Below are 20,000 nucleotides of genomic sequence, written 5' to 3' on the forward strand. Positions count from 1 at the left end.
GATTAGCCAGAAATGAATTACATTACATTATTGGCATTTGGCAGACGCTCTTATCCAGAGCGACGTACAGTTGATTAGACTAAGCAGGAGACAATCCTCCCCTGGAGCAATGCAGGGTTAAGGGCCTTGCTCAAGGGCCCAACGGCTGTGCGGATCTTATTGTGGCTACACCGGGATTAGAACCACCAACCTTGCGTGTCCCAGTCATTTACCTTAACCACTACGCTACAGGCCGCCCGTATGTATGTAATGTAATGCGATTGATCCAACACGCACCAATCAGCAGTGAAACGTCAGTATGCTTTCCTACATTGGGTAAATGAAAAGGATCAATATGCCTGTCCCTCCTATCCTCTTTGTCTTCCTGCTGTCAATCAAAATAGCAGGACAATAACCCGGTGAGTAGAAGTCTGCTCTGACCAATCAGAAGCCTCTAATCGCCACAAACAAATTAATTTCAGCTGAGATTGTGGTAGCGTTCAAAAGCCGCAGTGCCCCCCGTTGTGGGCCGTCCTGTCACCTATCTGATTAATTTTCACGGGTGGTTGAATGATAAGTAATTAGTTGAATGACGTTCTGCTTGCTTTGTAACTGAAGTTGTCTCCGTGCAGAATCCAAACCAGAAACCGGTGGTGTTGCGGAAGAGGAGGCAGAGGATCAAGATCGAGGCGAACTGGGAGCTCTTCTACTACAGGTGGGTCACCAGTGAGGGGTGCTGATGCCCCCTGAGTGGACGGGGCAGGTAACGGGGCAAGGGAAGCTTATAGTTTGGTGATATACCATCGTTGCCACCCGGCGATTATCACATTTGATGTTCGTTCACAATACCTTTTTCATTCTGCTACAACAACAACAACAAAAAATGATACTAATTTCCCTTTCACTCGTTTATTTCCCCTTCCCTCCATCCGTTTCCCCCGCTCCTCTCCCCCCCCCTCCTCCGGGCCGCAGGTTCCAGCAGGATCACGCCCGCTCCGACCTCATCTGGAACCTGAAGACGCGGGAGGAGCTCCGGGAGGCCCTGGACGGGGAGATCCGGGCCTTCAGCGTGGACCGGGAGCTGGGCAGCACCAGCGTCATCGCCTGGAACCACCAGGAGTTTGAGGTCAGGGGGTGAGAGGTCGGGGGTCAGGGTGGAGAGGGGCAGGCCCTGAGAGCGTGGACACTGTATCGCACGTGTTTCCTGTGGGACTTCATTGAGTTTCATTGATAGTATATACAATTGAACTACTTCTACGTCACACTGGAAAAGCAATATTGCTAGCAAACAAGTAAATCAGGTTTTCTTATCCAGAAAGGGCCGGTGTGGATTTTGTTTCAACTAAGCAGTAACACACCTGATTCTACTAATCGAGGTCCTTATCACAGAATCTAGTGGCTGATGAGTAGAATTGGATGTTATGTCTGTTTCCTGTGTCTGATTGGATGGTGTGTCTGTTTCCTGTGTCTGATTGGATGGTGTGTCTGTTTCCTGTGTCTGATTGGATGGTATGTCTTTTTCCTGTGTCTGATTGGATGTTGTGTCTGTTTCCTGTGTCTGATTGGATGTTATGTCTGATTCCCGGTTCTGGTTGGCTGCTGCTCCTGTCCTGTGCAGGTGAAGTACGAGTGCTTGGCGGACGAGATTAAGATCGGAGATTACTATCTGCGTCTGCTGCTGGAGGAGGACGAAAGCGAGGAGTCGGGGGCCATCAAGAGATCGTAGGTCACCTCCTCCGGTCCGTCTGCGATGATTCCCCCCGAATTCCAATCATAAGCCATAAACCGCCACCTTGTTGCTTTGGGTGGTTACTGCCTCTTGCTTTCAGAATAAAAGAAATTCAACTTATTAAAATCTTATTTCTTTTCCTTCTTTTGCTAAATAAGACAAAAATATTGCCAATTAGGTAAGACAGTGTGATCATTTTTAAGAAGTGCCAATGTCTAGCAAACAGGCACCCTTTAACAACCTCACCGACAAAAAAAAAGCAATAGATAAATTACAGAGAAGGCTTAAAACAAGCTAATGTTTTCTGACCCTGTCGGCGGTCCTCAGGTATGAGTTCTTCACGCAGCTGTATCACCGCTTCCTGCTGGCGCCCAAAGTGTCCATGAAGTGCCAGTGTCTGCAGGCCCTGGCCGTCGTGTACGGCCGCTGCCACCAGGAGATCGGGCCCTTCTCCGACACCAAGTACATCCTGGGCATGCTGGACCGGGTCGGTGCCGGACCGATAGGGAGCCGCTGGCAGAAAAATTTAATATCCTCTCTGACACTATTTTAGCCCCCTGTTCTGTAACTCCAATTCTTCAGAACTCTGAACTTTTTAATGTAGGACTTACATGGCCTGTTCATCCTCCTCTTTTTATACTTGCAAAGTGGAGTTTTACTGTACACTCACCGAGCACTTCATTAGGAACATTTTTTACTTTATTACACCTACTTATTCTGTGATCATCTAATCAGCCAATTGTGTGGCAGCAGTGCAAAGCATACAATCATGTAAATACGGGTCACGAGCTTCAGTTAATGTTCACCTCAACCATCAGAATGGGGGAAAAAATGTGATCTAAGTGACTTTGAATTTGTGAAGTGGAGTTTTACTGTATATCTACTGTATACAGTAATATACAGAACTTTCTGTCTTATTACAATCTCTCTCCCTCTCTCTCTCTCGCTTTCTCTCTCTGTGTGCCTCTCTCCCCCTCCCTCTCACTCTCTCCCTCCCTCTCTCTCTCCCCACTCTCTTTCTCTCTCTTTCCCCCTCTCTCTCTCTGTCTCTCTCTCCCTCTCTCACTCTCTTTCTCTTTCTCTGCTGACAGTGCACCGATAGGTTGGAGAGAGACAGACTCATCTTCTTCCTCAATAAGCTGATCCTCAACAAGGTGAGCTCATCAGGCTGTCCCAGTATGCTCTCACATCTAAGCATATATATATATATATAATAACATATCATTGCTGCAGTGTACTTTGTATTGTTATTCTTCATTTTTTATCGCATAAACAGTGTATGTTTATGTTAGAATCGTATCTCAGTATCTGAGATTAGAATTGCTTGACTCTCTCTCTCCCTCTTTCTATATCCCTCTCTCTCCCCCTCTCTCACACGCTCAGAGGAAGTTGTGGACCTGATAGACTCTAATGGCATCCCCCTCTCTCACACGCTCAGAGGAACGTTGTGGACCTGATAGACTCTAATGGCATCCCTCTCTCTCCCCCTCTCTCACACGCTCAGAGGAACTTTGTGGACCTGATAGACTCTAATGGCATCCCTCTCTCTCCCCCTCTCTCACGCGCTCAGAGGAACGTTGTGGACCTGATAGACTCTAATGGCATCCCCCTCTCTCACACGCTCAGAGGAACGTTGTGGACCTGATAGACTCTAATGGCATCCCTCTCTCTCCCCCTCTCTCACACGCTCAGAGGAACGTTGTGGACCTGATAGACTCTAATGGCATCCCTCTCTCTCCCCCTCTCTCACACGCTCAGAGGAACTTTGTGGACCTGATAGACTCTAATGGCATCCCTCTCTCTCCCCCTCTCTCACGCGCTCAGAGGAACGTTGTGGACCTGATAGACTCTAATGGCATCCCCCTCTCTCACACGCTCAGAGGAACGTTGTGGACCTGATAGACTCTAATGGCATCCCTCTCTCTCCCCCTCTCTCACACGCTCAGAGGAACGTTGTGGACCTGATAGACTCTAATGGCATCCCTCTCTCTCCCCCTCTCTCACACGCTCAGAGGAACGTTGTGGACCTGATAGACTCTAATGGCATCCCTCTCTCTCCCCCTCTCTCACACGCTCAGAGGAACGTTGTGGACCTGATAGACTCTAATGGCATCCCTCTCTCTCCCCCTCTCTCACACGCTCAGAGGAACGTTGTGGACCTGATAGACTCTAATGGCATCCCTCTCTCTCCCCCTCTCTCACACGCTCAGAGGAACGTTGTGGACCTGATAGACTCTAATGGCATCCCTCTCTCTCCCCCTCTCTCACGCGCTCAGAGGAACGTTGTGGACCTGATAGACTCTAATGGCATCCCCCTCTCTCACACGCTCAGAGGAACGTTGTGGACCTGATAGACTCTAATGGCATCCCTCTCTCTCCCCCTCTCTCACACGCTCAGAGGAACGTTGTGGACCTGATAGACTCTAATGGCATCCCTCTCTCTCCCCCTCTCTCACACGCTCAGAGGAACGTTGTGGACCTGATAGACTCTAATGGCATCCCTCTCTCTCCCCCTCTCTCACGCGCTCAGAGGAACGTTGTGGACCTGATAGACTCTAATGGCATCCCTCTCTCTCCCCCTCTCTCACACGCTCAGAGGAACGTTGTGGACCTGATAGACTCTAATGGCATCCGCATCCTGGTGGATCTCCTGGCTCTAGCACACCTGCACACCAGCCGAGCCACAGTCCCGCTGCAGGTGAGTGTGTGCGCGTGTCTGTGTGTGTGTGTGTGTGTATATGTGTGTGTGAGTGTGTGCGTCTGTGTCTGTGTTTGTGTGTGTGCATCTGTCTGTGTGTGTGTGTGTGTCTGTGTGTGTATATGTGTGTGTGAGTGTGTGCGTCTGTGTCTGTGTTTGTGTGTGTGCATCTGTCTGTGTGTGTGTGTGTCTGTGTGTGTATAAGTGTGTGTGTGTGTGTGTGTGTGTCTGTGTTTGTGTGTGTGCATCTGTCTGTGTGTGTGTGTCTGTGTCTGTATCTGTGTGTGTGTGTGTGTGTGTGTGTTTGTGTGTTTGTGTATTTGTGTGTGTGCTTCTGTCTGTGGGGGCGACATTGGCTCAGGCAGTAAGAGCAGTCGTCTGGCATGCAGAGGGTTTGCGGTTCGATCCTGGGTGTGTCGAAGTGTCCCTGAGCAAGGCACCTAACCCCCAATTGCTCTTGACGAGCTAGCTGGTTGGTGCCTTGCATGGCACTCAATCGCCATTGGTGTGTGTGTGTGTGTCTGTGAATGGGTGAATGAGAAGCATCAATTGTACAGCGCTATATATATAATCCAATCATATATATAAGGTGCTATATAAATGCCACCCATTTACCATTTGTGTGTGTGTGTGTGCGTCTGTGTATGTGTATCCATAATAGTCACATTTTCTGACATCCTGAATTGCAGTAATGGTTGCTCACTGCTGCCCCCTGTCTGTGTCCCAGAGTAATGTGCTGGAAGCAGCACCAGACATGAAGAGGGAGAGTGAGAAGGAGTGGTACTTTGGCAACGTGGAAAAGGAGCGGAGGGGCCCCTTCAGCTTTGAGGAGGTGAAACTTTTTCTATTCCACAGAAGGCAGTGAGCTTGACCTGTCATCTGGTCCCCGACCTATCTGTCCCTGACCAGCCAATCACTGCCTGTGTTGGACTGTGTGGCCTATAGAGTGTAAAGAAGGAGCTTTCCTTGTGTGAATGTGGGTGGAACAATGCTGACATCCAAAAAACAGAAGGAAAAGGGGGAATTTGGTTAAAAATGGCACCATTATCCAGGCAAACAACTATCCATCTATTATCTAACCCTCTTATTCCTGGTCAGGATCATGGGGCTGCTGGAGCCTATTCCAGCATAGGCATAGGTGAGAGACAGGAACCAGGCATGCATATACCTTATATATTACTGACACCACCGTACTGCTGTAGAGCTCCTCCTGGGACTTGAGCCTACATCACTGCTGTGCATTTCGTCCCTCCTGTCAGCGCTTTACTGTGCCACGCTGCTGTTCTCCAGATGCAGGAGCTGTGGAGCAGCGAGGAGCTGAATGCTAAGACCCGCTGCTGGGCCCAGGGCATGGATGGGTGGCGCCCCCTACAGACCATCCCGCAGCTAAAGTGGTGTCTGCTGGCCAGCGGGCAGGCGGTGATGAACGAGACGGATCTAGCAACCCTCGTCCTGAACATGCTGATCACCATGTGCTCCTACTTCCCTAGCAGGTACATCCCTCATACAGCAAGATTCTAGAGCCCTGGTATAGCAAGATTCTAGAGCCCTGGTACAGCAAGATTGTAAAGCCCTGGGACAGCAGGATTCTAGATCCCTGGTACAGTAAGATTCTAGAGCCTTGGTACAGCCAGATTCCAGAGCCCTGGTACAGCAAGATTCTAGAGCCCTGGTACATCACAGCGGGTACTAGAGTGCAGGTACAGAACAGGAAGTAAAAGACCACAGGTACCAAACAGGAAGTAGAACCACAACAATTGGCTGCACCGTAACAATTTGCTAGATGATTAACTTACTAAGAATGTATTCAAATCAGTTTATTGATTGTCAAAGCTCCTGGATATCCCTTAGTAGTAGCTCCAGCTCCAGCTCAGACCTGACGTTTCTGTGTGTGTGTCCATCAATAGGGACGAGGACAACGCCATCATCCGGCCCCTCCCCCGAGTGAAGAGGATGATCAGTGACAATGCCTGCCTGCCCCACATCGTGCAGGTGAGCCCCTGGGGGGTCTGCAGTAGAGCAGCACTCTATGGAGTCTGACTCCTACTGCATTGCACTAACCCTTCAGGTCATTCTTTTTTATTCTGGACATCTGATAATTCACTGATTTGCTTCAAGCTATATGTGGTGGATAATTTAATAATCCAGTTAAATATCAGGCTTAATGTGGTCAGTATATTTATACAGACTCCATAAACCATTAAATAAAATGCTATTAAAAAGTCTATTGTATGATTTTCTCAGCAGGATGATAATCTTTTACGATTATCTCTAGTTTTTTCAATTGTCTATAGTTGACTTACGGTACAGCCAGTGGCTCCTGTGTGATGTTTTTGATGGTTTTTGCATGTGTGGCAGCTGTTGCTGACCTTTGACCCCATCCTGGTGGAGAAGGTGGCCAACGTGCTGTACCTGGTGATGCAGGACAACCCCAACCTGCCACGCCTCTACCTCAGCGGGGTCTTCTTCTTCATCATGATGTACACCGGCTCCAACGTGCTGCCGGTGGCCCGGTGAGAGAGTAAAATAAACGCCAGACGCATCTCACACTGTACACGCGCACACCAGTGATGTTCTGCTTAAAGCTAAGTCCAGAATGGATGTTGTACTGTACATACTGGGGCGATATTGGCTCAGGACATAAGAGCAGTTGTCTGGCTGTCGGACGTTTGCCGGTGTGGGGGGAAGTGTCCCTGACACCTAACCCCTAAATGCTCCTGACGAGCTGGTTGGTGCCTTGCATGGCAGCCAATCGCCATGTGTGTATGACTGGGTGACTGCATAAATTGTACAGCGCTTTGGATAAAGGCGCTATATAAAGACAGACATTGCAGGCATTTACCATTTACCATACAGGGCAGCAGTAAAATCCAGCCTTGCCAGTTTGCGAGCTTTGAGGTCTTCCACCCATGCTGACAGGCATTCCCGGATCTATTTGTGTTTTGTGTGTCTTTCAGGTTCCTGAAGTACACACACCTGAAACAAGCCTTCAAATCTGAAGAGGTGAGATCGTTTGGGGCTAGCCTCCATTCCTCCGTAGAGATGTCCCAGGCACACATAGTGTGGGAGTGTTCTGACCCTTTGGGCCCCCCCCACCTGCTCCCCTCCCCAGGCCCGTGGTCAGGACGTGGTCCAGAGGAGCGTCCTCAGCTCCATGCTGCCCGAGGCCATGGTCTGCTACCTGGAGAACTACGAGGCCGAGCGCTTCTCCGAGATCTTCCTGGGGGAGTTTGACACGCCCGAGGCCATCTGGAGCAGCGAGATGAGGTAGGCCAGCGCTGCCCAGCCCTGTTCCTGGAGGTCTACCGTCCTGTAGGGCTTCACTCCAACCCTAACAAAGCACACCTCATTCAACAGCTAGAGCAGGGCTGCCCAACCCTGTTCCTGGAGATCTACCATCCTGTAGGGCTTCACTCCAACCCTAACAAAGCACACATCATTCAACAGCTAGAGCAGGGCTGCCCAGTACTGTACCTGGAGGTCTACCGTCCTGTAGATTTTCACTCCAACCCTAACAAAGCACACCTCGTTCAACAGCTAGAGCAGGGCTGCCCAGTACTGTACCTGGAGGTCTACCGTCCTGTAGGTTTTCACTCCAACCCTAACAAAGCACACATCATTCAACAGCTAGAGAAGGGCTGCCCAGTACTGTTCCTGGAGGTATACCATCCTGTAGATTCACATTTCAACCCTAACAGAGCACACCTCATTCAACAGCTAGAGCCGGGCTGCCCAGTACTGTTCCTGGAGATGTACTATCCTGTAGGGTTTCACTCCAACCCTAACAAAGCACACCACATTCAACACCTAGAGAAGGGCTGCCCAACCCTGTTCCTGGAGATATACCATCCTGTAGGTTCACATTTCAACCGTAACTTGGTGCTGTAAGAATTTAGATGTGATCACAAGGAGGAAAACAAGATTACTAAACTCTGTTAACTTCAAAATCTGTAAGGTTTATGTTTGTGTGAATAAGGGTTCTTGTTCTACTGTACTTGCATTGACTGGGTTATGCTGAAATAATGGGCGCCAAGTACCCTTGATTGTGAGATCTACTGCTGCCAAATCGAATCCTTACGGTCTAGTAATTAGTAGCTGGATGAGATCTCTAGTTGTTGAATGAGGTGTGCTTTGTTGGAGCTAGAGTGAAAACCTACAGGATGGTAGATCTCCAGGAACAGAGTTGGGCTGAACACTGAGGTTGGCCCAAGCCCCTGCCTGGCTGTTGCAGGTGACAGGTGTACGTGACCATGGCTGCCCTGCTTTGCGTCTCGCCCCTCAGACGGATGATGATCGAGAAGATCGCGGCGCACCTGGCGGACTTCTCCCCTCGGCTACAGAGCAACACGCGCTCACTCTACCAGTACTGCCCCATCCCTGTGATTGGCTACCCCCAGCTGGACAGCGAGCTCTTCTGCAACATCTACTACCTCAGACACCTGTGTGACGCCACCCACTTCCCCGACTGGCCCATCAGAGATCCCGTACGGGCTGTGTGTGTGTGTGTGTGTGTGTGTGTGTGTGTGCGTATGTGATGCGCGTGTGTGTGTGTGTGTGTGTGTGCGTGTGTGATGTGTGTGCGTATGTGATGTATGTGTGTGTGTGTTTGTGTGTGTGCGTGTGTGTGACAGTTTGTGAGTGTGTGTGTTTGTGTGTGTGTGCATGTGTATGTGTGTGAGTGTTTGTTTGTGTGTGTGTGTGTGTGTGTGTGTGTATGTCATGTGTGTGTGCATGTGCGTGCATGCGTGTGTGTGTGTGCGTATGTCATGTGTGTGTTGTTGTGTGAGTGTGTGTGAGTTTGTGTGTGCGTGGGTATGTGTGTGTGTGTGTGTGTGTGTGTGTGTGTGTGAGTTTGTCTGTGTGTCTGCAATAATACTGGGACCCACTGCAAATCCAGTAAGCTCAATCAGTGCTAGCCTTTGTGTGATATACAGTATGTAAGATATGCACAGTGTGTACCATGTGCTCAGTTTGAGCTGCGCTGCCCCCTGCAGGTGAAGCTGCTGAAGGACACCCTGGAGGGCTGGAAGAAGGAGGTGGAGAAGAAGCCTCCCTCCATGTCTGTGGACGAGGCCTACGAGGTCCTGAGCCTCCCCCAGGGACAGGGCCCGTAAGTCTCCTCCCCTCTTCCCCTCTCCTCTCCTCTCCCCTCCTCCCCTCCTTCCCTCCTCCCCTCCTCCCCTCTCCTCCCCTCCTTCCCTCCTCCCCTCCTCCCCTCTCCTCTCCTTACACTCAGCTCCCCAGCCTCATGCCTGTGTGAACATACTGCGTCAGGGATTTCATAATCTTCCCTTCACACTCATTTGCTTGCTGCATGGAGTCATTAAAGAAGTGTCCCTTCCCAAGAGTGTCTGCAGTGAATTTGACAAGCCTAATTGTGTTGAATGGCCTTTTCTCGTCATCATTTTTTTAGTGATACGTAACTACAAACCTGCTGTTGTGTGGCCAGCTGTGTAAATGTGGATCTATGTGTGGTAAATGTCTGATGCATTTTGGTGAGTCTCAGTGTCTGCTGTGTGCTGTGGTGTTCAGTCGTGTGGTGTTTTGTCTACAGACTGGAGGAGAGCATGATCAGAAAGGCCTACTTTCGCCTGGCACAGAAATACCACCCGGACAAGAATCCGGACGGCAGGGTATGTCTGACTCCTGCTGCCTTAAAACCAAGTTAAACACATTGTATCTACAGTACTGTGAACAGTGACCATATGTTTTGGTTTGGCCTTGAAATGAGACTTAAAATATTTTTTCTTTCTCTGCTACTGTTTACTTCAGAAGTGTCAGTTTCTTCTTTCTTTCATTTTTTCTTACTGTCTCACCTCATTGGCCATATTTTTGTCTTATTTGGCAAAAAGATAATAGAGATACGTCCAGGTCCAGATAGTTTTCTGAGTGAACTTTGCCATATGCCATATGACTTCAACAAACACCTTTGAAAAAAACATCCTATGCTACAATTTTGTGCCAGTGGGATACAGTCTGAGAGTAGCTGACCCCGTGGCTGTCAGTTTTTGGGTCGTATGAAGGACACCGCTCGCTCTTCCCGTTCAGGACATGTTTGAGAAGGTGAACAAGGCCTACGAGTTCCTGTGCACCAAGTCGGCCCGTGTCGTGGACGGACCCGACCCGGAGAACATCATCCTCATCCTCAAAACCCAGAGCATCCTCTTCAACCGGCACCAGGAAGGTCTGCACCCGTCCGTCTACGTATGTCTGTCCTTCACTGCGTCTGTACTTCTGTCCTTTATACCTGTCCGTCTGTGAAGTGGGGAATCCGCTCCTGTTTTTCCTCTCCTTCTCCTGTTTGTCTTTCTCTCTGTGTGTCTCTGTGTCTATAGTTGTCTGTAAGACTTGTATTTGTAACTGTAACTTAGTTTGTAGATTCTTCATATAAAATTAGTTGACTTAGTTTATTTAAAATGTTGGCATTATTTTGTTTTTTTAAAAGTTCTGCAATGTCATGAGTGTTCTTTGATTTATAAAGTTGTGAGATGTCATGAAAGTTTTGTCATTTGATTTTAAAAGTTGTGAGATGTCATGATAGTGTTGTTCTTTGATTTATAAAGTTGTGAGATGTCATGATATTGTTGTTCTTTGATGTATAAAGTTGTGAGATGTCATGATAGTGTTGTTTTTTGATGTATAAAGTTGTGAGATGTCATGATAGTGTTCTTTGATGTATAAAGTTGTGAGATGTCATAATAGTGTTCTTTGATGTATAAAGTTGTGAGATATCATGATAGTGTTGTTCTTTGATGTATAAAGTTGTGAGATGTCATGATAGTGTTGTTTTTTGATGTATAAAGTTGTGAGATGTCATGATAGTGTTGTTCTTTGATGTATAAAGTTGTGAGATGTCATGATAGTGTTGTTCTTTGATGTATAAAGTTGTGAGATGTCATGATAGTGTTGTTCTTTGATTTATAAAGTTGTGAGATGTCATGATAGTGTTGTTTTTTGATGTATAAAGTTGTGAGATGTCATGATATTGTGTCTGTGCATTTCAGTGTTTGAGCCCTACAAATACGCTGGCTACCCCATGCTCATCAAGACCATCACTATGGAGACCAACGATGAGCAGCTCTTTTCCAAGACCTCTCCCCTCCTGCCCAGCGCCACCGAGCTGGCCTTCCACACCGTCAACTGCTCCGCCCTCAACGCCGAGGAGCTGAGGAGGGAGAGTGGCATCGAGGTCCTGCGCTCACTCGCAAACTCACTGTCACACAAGCTCACACACTCATACACTTACTCACTCATGAACTTAGATTCTGATACTCACTCACTTATTCACTCACTTACTCATGAACTCAGACTCTAATAATCTCTCACTCGCTCATTCTCTCACTTGCTGGTTCTCTGCCACACAAACTAGCTCAATCACTTACTCACTCATGAACTTGGACTGTAACACTCACTCACACACTCACTCACTTACTCATGAACTCAGACTCTAATACTCACTCACTCACTCATTCACTCACTCACTCTTGAACTCTTAGTCGTCTCTCACTTATTCACTCACTCACTCACTTGCTGATTCACTGTCACACACAGTAGCTCACTCACTCACTCACTCACTCACTCACACACTCACTCACACACTCGCTCACACACTCACTCACTCACTCACTCATTCACTCACTCACTCACTTGCTGATTCACTGTCACACACACTAGCTCACTGACTCACTCACTCACTCACTCACTCACTCACTCACTCATTCACTCACACTGTATTTCCCCCTCTCTAGGTGCTCCTGGAGGCCCTGTCTCGGTGTGTGACTGTGCTAACTGCACTCACTCACTCACTCACTCACACACTCACTCACTCATTCACTCACACTGTATTTCCCCCTCTCTAGGTGCTCCTGGAGGCCCTGTCTCGGTGTGTGACTGTGCTAACTGCATCCAGCAAGCAAGAGGACATGGCAGTGCAGGTAAACCTGGAGCCAGACTGGAACCTGGCCCATCTGGTCATCCTGTGTGTGTCTATTATCTTTCACTATCAAAGGCAGTTCCTCAGAGGCTCCCATCCCTGTTCCTGAAGATCTGCCGTCCTGTAGCTTTTCATCTCAACCCTAATTTGATTTGGCAAACCTGATTCTACCAATTAGCAGCTCAATGAGATCCCGATTAGCAGCTGTTGAAAAAGGCATGCTTTGTTAGCTGGAGTGAAAGCCTACAGGACAGTAGATCTCCCGGAGCAGGGTTGGGAACCACCGCTCTATCATTTTCCCATTTTCCCCATCCTCTCCAGGTGTGTGGGCACATCTTTAAGTGTTACAGTGTGGCCGCGCAGTTCCAGGAGTGCCGGGAGAAAATCACCGAACTTCCGAACATCGTGCGGGACCTGTGCCGTGTGCTGTATTATGGGAAGGTAAGGGCGGGGCCGCCGTGGTTAGGGAGGGCGGGGTTACGAAAAGTCAGGGAGGGGCTAATGTCAGTGAGAGTGGTCACACAGTGGGAGAGGGTGAGGCCATGTCGGATGATGGCAGAGACACGTTGTAAAAAGTGCTGTAATTTCTCCGTGGTGAAACCAAAATGTAGGAAATACTCTTTAATAAAAGCTGAAAACAGTATGCACTTTCACCACATGTGAATTGTTTGAGTATGGGAGCCAAATCAAAAAACGAAACAAAAAAGTATTTGTCCCAAGCCTTATGGAGCTCGCCGTATATTGACCAGGTGGCAGGTGCTCTGTACTCTTCAGTGCTGTATGAGGTATGGAGACTCCAGGTTAGGTTTCAACCCATGTTTCTCCTCTCTCTCTCCCCTCTCTCTCTCCTTCTCTCCTCCCTCTCTCTCTCTCCATCTCTCCCCCTCTCTCTATAGGTAATTCCCCGGGTGGCCTCCCTGGCGGTGCAGTGTGTCTCCTCTTTCGCCTCAGACTCCCTGCTGCAGCTGCAGATGTACCGGGCCGGGGTGCTCTGGCACCTGCTGGTCTACCTGTTCAACTACGACTACACCCTGGAGGAGAGCGGCATCCAGAAGAGCCAGGACACCAACCAGCAGGTACGCCCTGACCCTAATCCTAACCCCTGCCCACTACAGGACACCAACCAGCAGGTACGCCCTACCCCCACCCCTACCCCTAACCCTAACTCCTACCCACTACAGGACACCAACCAGCAGATACACCCTGACCCTAACCCTAACCCCTGCCCACTACAGGACACCAACCAGCAGGTACACCCTGACCCTAACCCTAACCCCTGCCCACTACAGGACACCAACCAGCAGATACACCCTGACCCTAACCCTACCCCTAACCCTAACCCCGACCCACTACAGGACACCAACCAGCAGGTACGCCCTGACCCTAACCCTAACCCCTGCCCACTACAGGACACCAACCAGCAGATACACCCTACCCCCACCCCTACCCCTAACCCTAACCCCGACCCACTACAGGACACCAACCAGCAGGTACACCATACATACACACACCTACCCACTACATAACACCAACCAGCAGGTACACCATACATACACACACCTACCCACTACATAACACCAACCAGCAGGTACACCATACATACACACACACACCTACCCACTACATAACACCAACCAGCAGGTACTCCATACATACACACACCTACCCACTACAGGGTACTAACCAGCAGGTACTCCATACATACACACACCTACCCACTACATAACACCAACCAGCAGGTACACCATACATACACACACCTACCCACTACATAACACCAACCAGCAGGTACACCATACATACACACACACACCTACCCACTACATAACACCAACCAGCAGGTACTCCATACATACACACACCTACCCACTGCAGGGTACTAACCAGCAGGTACGCCTCTGTCCCCATCAGGAGGTGTGTAACAGCCTGGCCAAGCTGTGCCTGGTGTCTCTGAGCTGCCTGGGCGGGTACGGGACAGGGCCGGAGGGCGGGGGAGGGGCCCTCCCAGAGAACACCATCATCAGGAAGAGCCTGGCTGCCATGCTGACCCCCTACATCTCCCGCAAACTGGGCTCCAGCTCCCCCGCTGAGGTATGGACATGCGCAACGTGCTGTGAACTCACACACGCTCTGCTTAGAAACTCAAAATTGTACATGGAGATGTTCGCTGGTTCAAACAGGTTGAACCTGACCAAATCTGGATTTTGACCCAAAGCCATGTGAATTCATTTAGGAATTACCGAGATCATGATAGTGATGGATTGGTTGATGGATGGGGACAGGCCTGTTATAAGGCTGTACAGATTATCTGCATGAGTAAATGGATGTCAGATAAATCCAGTGAAGGTCCTATTCACCTCCATCACACACACAGACACACACACACACACACACAATCAACCTCTGTTGGACCCCAGTGTATGCTGTGCTGCCTCCCAAAACCTCTCTGTCCCCTCCTGTCCCAGGTGCTGAAGCTGCTGAACAGTAACAGTGAGAGCCCCAACCTCATCTGGACCAACGGCACACGGGCCGAGCTGCTCGAGTTCCTGGAGCACCAGCAGGAGCGCATCATCAAGAGGGTGAGAGAGGGGGGGAGAGGGTGAGAGAGGGGAGAGAGGGGGGATAGGGGGAGAGAGGGTGAGAGAGGGGAGAGAGGGGGATAGGGGGAAAGAGGGTGAGAGAGGGGAGAGAGGGGGGATAGGGGGAGAGAGGGCGAGAGAGGGGAGAAAAGGGTGAGATGGGGGGAAGAGGGTTGGGGGGGGTGAGAGAGAGGGGGAGTTTGTAGTGGTAGTAGTAGTTTTCCAGACTTGTTTAGCTGTCTTGGAAGTGTTTAGCAATTGTCTTTAGCTTTGTAGCTAAAGTGTATAGTCAGCTTTGACCTTCTCATCCAGCTGTGGTCTAGCATGATGGATTCCTGGTGAGCTTCTGCTGAGATACAGACCGTCTGATCGCCTGACCTCCTCCCCTCCACAGGGAGAATTTGAGGAGAACCTGGCGACGGAGTTTGTGTTCAGCGACCACAGCAAGGAGCTGATCGTGGGCGAGATCTTCGTCCGGGTCTATAACGAGCAGCCCACCTTCGCCCTGGAGGTCAGGATGGAACACCCCGGAACTGCATCCTCAGAAACACAGGGCTGCATTTCTGTATATGAACTGAAATGTGCAAAGTGACATCATAACTAATTCCTTTCCAGAAAGGAATGGAATATGTAGAACTAGAAAGGAAAGGAATTGGTAGAACTAGAAGATTATTTCATGCACATAACAGTCAAATCAGTAATCTTCTCCAGCAGTGACACACTGACATACCTAATCTGTTTGTTTGACAGTGATTGTGTTTGAAAACCGCGTACTAGAACACTACTCATACTAAAATTCAGGCTGATTTTCATTGAAATGTAGTACGAGTAGTATGCTAGGTATGCGGGTTCGAGCACAGCCAATATGAGGTCTCCTGTATGCGTCACGTCTTCATATCCATGAGGGACCTCACTTCCTGTCCTCCATCTTCCACATCCCAGTTCCCTAAAGTGTTTGCGGCCAGCCTGCTGGACTACGTGGGCTCCCAGGCGCAGTACCTGCACACCCTGCTGGCCATGACCCAGGCCAGCCGGCTGGAGTCCCAGCAGCACGTCCAGAGGCTGCAGTGGGCCGAGATGGCCCTGGAGGCGCTGCGCAACGTCATCAGGAACAACCCGGGTACGAGGGCTTGGGTCTGGGCTGGGGGGAGGCAGGACGTGAGTGGGGAGGGAAGGGCGGCGAGCAGGAGAGGTGGGTGTGAGTAGGAGGGAATGACCTGCCTCTTGCTGTCCAGAAGGACAACACTGTCAGTGGGGCTCTTCAGGCTACACCTTTCCCTCCCCAACTCACTACCATGATTAGCCTTAGACTGTAATGGCACTTATGTATAGATTGTATAGATATATTTTTTTGTATTGTATGCAATTGTGGTATGCTAGTTTGAAAGTTGATTGTGCTCTTAAAGGGTTCTGATTTTCTGCATGTTTACACTAGGACTCGGAACTATACTGTCCTCTCAGGTCCTCTTTGCACTTGTTCTTGTGTTTAATTTGCACTTTGTTGTACGTCGCTCTGGATAAGAGCATCTGCTAAATGCCATGTAATGTAATGTAATGTAATGGCTCAGGTCTCTCGAGGCCAACTTACATCCACCTCAAAGAGGATGTTCTCGCATCTGTGTGTCATATATAGTGAGGTGACATTGGCTCAGGAGGTAAGAGCAGTCGTCTAGCAGTCGGAGGGTTGCTGGTTCAATCCCGCCGCGGGTGTGTGAATGAGATGCATTAATTGTACAACGCTTTGGATAAAGGCACTATATAAATGGCAACCATGCAGCTCCAGGCAAATGCATTTTGTTTGACCTTTGTTGGGAAGGTCCAGGTTGCATTGGCATCACTCCTGCATGTATTATTGTGCTGACTGACATGGCTCCCTAGCACCACTGACGACTGCACGGTCTCTCTGTCTGGCACAGGGTCTGAATCGGAGTGCATTGGCCATTTTAAGCTCCTCTTCTCCCTGCTGCGTGTCCATGGGGCGGGCAAGGTCCAGCAGCTGGCTCTGGAGGTACCGGGCTCGCCTCCTGTGTGGGACAGTACTGGACCCGTCCCTAAGAAGTGTAGCACCAAAGAGGGCTCAACAGTGCTCCCAGTTCTGAAACCCGATGTGTGTTAACTGTAAAAATTGTTTAGGAGCGCATCTACTAATTGGGATATATTAGTGTGCTCCTTTCAACTTAGGAGCACGCATATTCCTCTGAAAATGTTAGTGTATAGTCTTGGTGTTCTTTTAAAGTTTTAAAGTTCTTGGACAATGGTGAACATTAAAATGCCGACTGGCCAACAGCATTTCAGCACTTCACTGTCATTGGTTGATGCCTGCCTAAGTGCGTCTCCCATTGGTTCATTGTCTTTATCTGTTGACTCAGGTGGTGAACACTGTCACGACAAACCAGGAGTGTGTGAACAGCATCTCTGATGCCCTGGTGCTGTCTAACCTCCTGGTCCTGCTGCAGTCCCTGCCCTCCAGTAAGACCTCTGACTGTGACTCAATTAGGGTTGTCCACAAGGTGGCACTGTTGTTTGACTAGTTGTCATGGTTCTATCAATGTTGCGGGCCCTGTACGAATCAGCGCATTTGCCTACCATTGAGTATGTAAGTTGAGTTGAGCTGTTAAGTAGGCAAACTTTAATAGTTAGGAAGTTGATTTGGACACAGCCATATACAGTAATCAGACCAGACAGTAGCTAAACATTAACAAACTATATTAACACCAGTGAACTGGTTCTTCAGTAGTCCTACTCTCCAAACGGCTCCTGCACAATATTACATTTTTGGGCTAAAACTCATCCATAGGCTTATATTGTAAAATTGCTGGATCTTATAATCATGATAGACCCAACGATGGCCTGTGAACAAGTCTGATTATCCCTGTCTTCATAGAGCCCTCTCTGAAGATGCAGTTGCAAGGCTAGCTAGTGTATACTGTCTGTTTTTGGCTGTGCTATTTCTATGAAATTTCTGCTGCTGTGAACTGATGTAGCATCCATCGAATAACCCTTAACCTAACCCTACTCATCTTGCTGTTTTGTGGCAAAGGCAGATCCAGGAGAACCACATTGTGTTAAAGAAGCCCAGCTCCATTAAACGTATTCATCCACACATGTCTGTATTTCAGGCAGACAGTTAGTCCTGGAGACCCTGTATGCCTTGAGTTCCAACACCAAGATCATCAAGGAAGCTATGGCTAAAGGTAATGTTTGCATCAAAGGGGTTGGGGTAAGAATGCTATTGGGAGAGATAAAACAACTTTCTTGGAATTATTGCCTCCATAATCTGAAATACTGCATTGTCTCTCCTGGTGATGAATTAGTGTCTAAACCATGCTCCTCTGCCTGACTTCCAGGTGCTCTGATCTACCTACTGGACCTCTTCTGTAACTCCACCCACCCCCAGGTGCGCTCCCAGACCGCCGAGCTCTTCAGCAAGATGATCTCAGACAAGCTGGTGGGACCCAGGGTAAGCCCCTGGCAGTGCCTGTCTAAAAATATGTGCCTTAACGTGTGGGAGGGGGCTGTTCCAGTATTATTCTTCTTCATTTCTAAACAAGGAATTAGAGAATTAGAGAGATATAAATGTGGATCTAGTCTACTACAATGCTAAAGGAAAAAAGTCCTAATCACTTTTAATACAATTAATACAATTCAAATTGTGCCAGGTCTCAATGTTTCTATAGAGGGGCCAGGTCTATGCATCTCCGTCCAAAGATGTTCCAGGTCTCAGTCTGGTTGTCTATAGAGGGACAAGGTTTCGGTGTCTCTGTTGGTAAATGGGCAGGTCTCACTGTCTATTGATGGACCGGTTCTCAGTCTTTGTCTGTAGATGTGCTTGGTCTAGTTTGGACCAGGTCTTAGTATCTCTGTGCATAGAGGTTCCAGGTTTCGGTGTCTCTGTCCATAGAGGTTCCAGGTTCCGGTGTCTCTGTCCATAGAGGTTCCAGGTTCTGGTGTCTCTGTCCATAGAGGTTCCAGGTTCCGGTGTCTCTGTCCATAGAGATTCCAGGTTTTGGTATCTCAGGTCCATTGAGGTTCCAGGTTCTGGTGTCTCTGTCCATAGAGGTTCCAGGTTTTGGTGTCTCTGTCCATAGAGGTTCCAGGTTCCGGTGTCTCTGTCCATAGAGGTTCCAGGTTCCGGTGTCTCTGTCCATAGAGGTTCCAGGTTCCGGTGTCTCTGTCCATAGAGGTTCCAGGTTCCGGCCTCTCTGTCCTTAGAGGTTCCAAGTTTTGGTATCTCTGTCCATAGAGGTTCCAGGTTTTGGTATCTCTGTCCATAGAGGTTCCAGGTTTTGGTATCTCTGTCCATAGAGGTTCCAGGTTCCGGTGTCTGTGTCCATAGAGGTTCCAGGTTCCGGTGTCTGTGTCCATAGAGGTTCCAGTTTCCGGTGTCTCTGTCCATAGAGGTTCCAGGTTCCGGTGTCTCTGTCCATAGAGGTTCCAGGTTCCGGTGTCTCTGTCCATAGAGGTTCCAGGTTCCGGTGTCTCTGTCCATAGAGGTTCCAGGTTCCGGTGTCTCTGTCCATAGAGGTTCCAGGTTCCGGTGTCTCTGTCCATAGAGGTTCCAGGTTCCGGTCTCTCTGTCCTTAGAGGTTCCAAGTTTTGGTATCTCTGTCCATAGAGGTTCCAGGTTCCGGTGTCTGTGTCCATAGAGGTTCCAGGTTCCGGTGTCTCTGTCCATAGAGGTTCCAGGTTCCGGTGTCTCTGATAGAGGGGTAAACCTCAGTGTCCGCCCTCCTCAGGTGCGCCTGACTCTGATGCACTTCCTGCCGGCTGTGTTCATGGAAGCCATGAGGGACAACGCGGAGGCGGCCGTGCAGATCTTCGAGGGGACGCACGAGAACCCAGAGCTCATCTGGAACGACAGCTCCCGGGAGACCGTCTCCACCGCGGCTCACGAGATGATGCTGGAGTACGAGGGCATTCCTCAGACAGAATATTAACCAGTGCTTAATATTAATGTTTCATGTGTATTTGTAGTGATTTATTTGCATTATGCGAAATAACCAGGAGGCATTGACGGACACATCAACGGTAATATTGTGGTGTTGGCCCAAGGTTGGGACACATGTTACGTCTCTCTTGTGA

At 49.1% G+C, this 20,000-nt stretch overlaps 1 protein-coding gene across 1 annotated transcript in view; it reads left to right on the top strand.

The window, feature by feature from the left end:
- The window catches only part of LOC133136221 (dnaJ homolog subfamily C member 13-like), a 48,040-nt gene that overhangs the window by 19,743 nt on the left and 8,297 nt on the right, over window positions 1-20,000 (top strand). Inside the window, exons 21-49 of the mRNA XM_061253520.1 lie at window positions 612-694; window positions 952-1,105; window positions 1,598-1,701; window positions 2,036-2,195; window positions 2,800-2,862; window positions 4,305-4,406; window positions 5,134-5,238; window positions 5,697-5,899; window positions 6,314-6,398; window positions 6,765-6,919; window positions 7,364-7,409; window positions 7,519-7,673; window positions 8,689-8,890; window positions 9,401-9,516; window positions 9,961-10,039; window positions 10,455-10,590; window positions 11,411-11,595; window positions 12,266-12,340; window positions 12,661-12,780; window positions 13,236-13,415; window positions 14,251-14,430; window positions 14,805-14,918; window positions 15,313-15,429; window positions 15,861-16,038; window positions 16,835-16,926; window positions 17,288-17,387; window positions 18,038-18,112; window positions 18,266-18,378; window positions 19,655-19,824. Coding sequence (XP_061109504.1) covers window positions 612-694; window positions 952-1,105; window positions 1,598-1,701; window positions 2,036-2,195; window positions 2,800-2,862; window positions 4,305-4,406; window positions 5,134-5,238; window positions 5,697-5,899; window positions 6,314-6,398; window positions 6,765-6,919; window positions 7,364-7,409; window positions 7,519-7,673; window positions 8,689-8,890; window positions 9,401-9,516; window positions 9,961-10,039; window positions 10,455-10,590; window positions 11,411-11,595; window positions 12,266-12,340; window positions 12,661-12,780; window positions 13,236-13,415; window positions 14,251-14,430; window positions 14,805-14,918; window positions 15,313-15,429; window positions 15,861-16,038; window positions 16,835-16,926; window positions 17,288-17,387; window positions 18,038-18,112; window positions 18,266-18,378; window positions 19,655-19,824 — 3,647 coding nt within the window. The remainder of the gene's footprint in view (window positions 1-611; window positions 695-951; window positions 1,106-1,597; window positions 1,702-2,035; window positions 2,196-2,799; window positions 2,863-4,304; window positions 4,407-5,133; window positions 5,239-5,696; window positions 5,900-6,313; window positions 6,399-6,764; window positions 6,920-7,363; window positions 7,410-7,518; window positions 7,674-8,688; window positions 8,891-9,400; window positions 9,517-9,960; window positions 10,040-10,454; window positions 10,591-11,410; window positions 11,596-12,265; window positions 12,341-12,660; window positions 12,781-13,235; window positions 13,416-14,250; window positions 14,431-14,804; window positions 14,919-15,312; window positions 15,430-15,860; window positions 16,039-16,834; window positions 16,927-17,287; window positions 17,388-18,037; window positions 18,113-18,265; window positions 18,379-19,654; window positions 19,825-20,000) is intronic.

This window comes from Conger conger, chromosome 9, assembly GCF_963514075.1.
Source record: "Conger conger chromosome 9, fConCon1.1, whole genome shotgun sequence".
Classification (NCBI taxonomy): domain Eukaryota; kingdom Metazoa; phylum Chordata; class Actinopteri; order Anguilliformes; family Congridae; genus Conger; species Conger conger.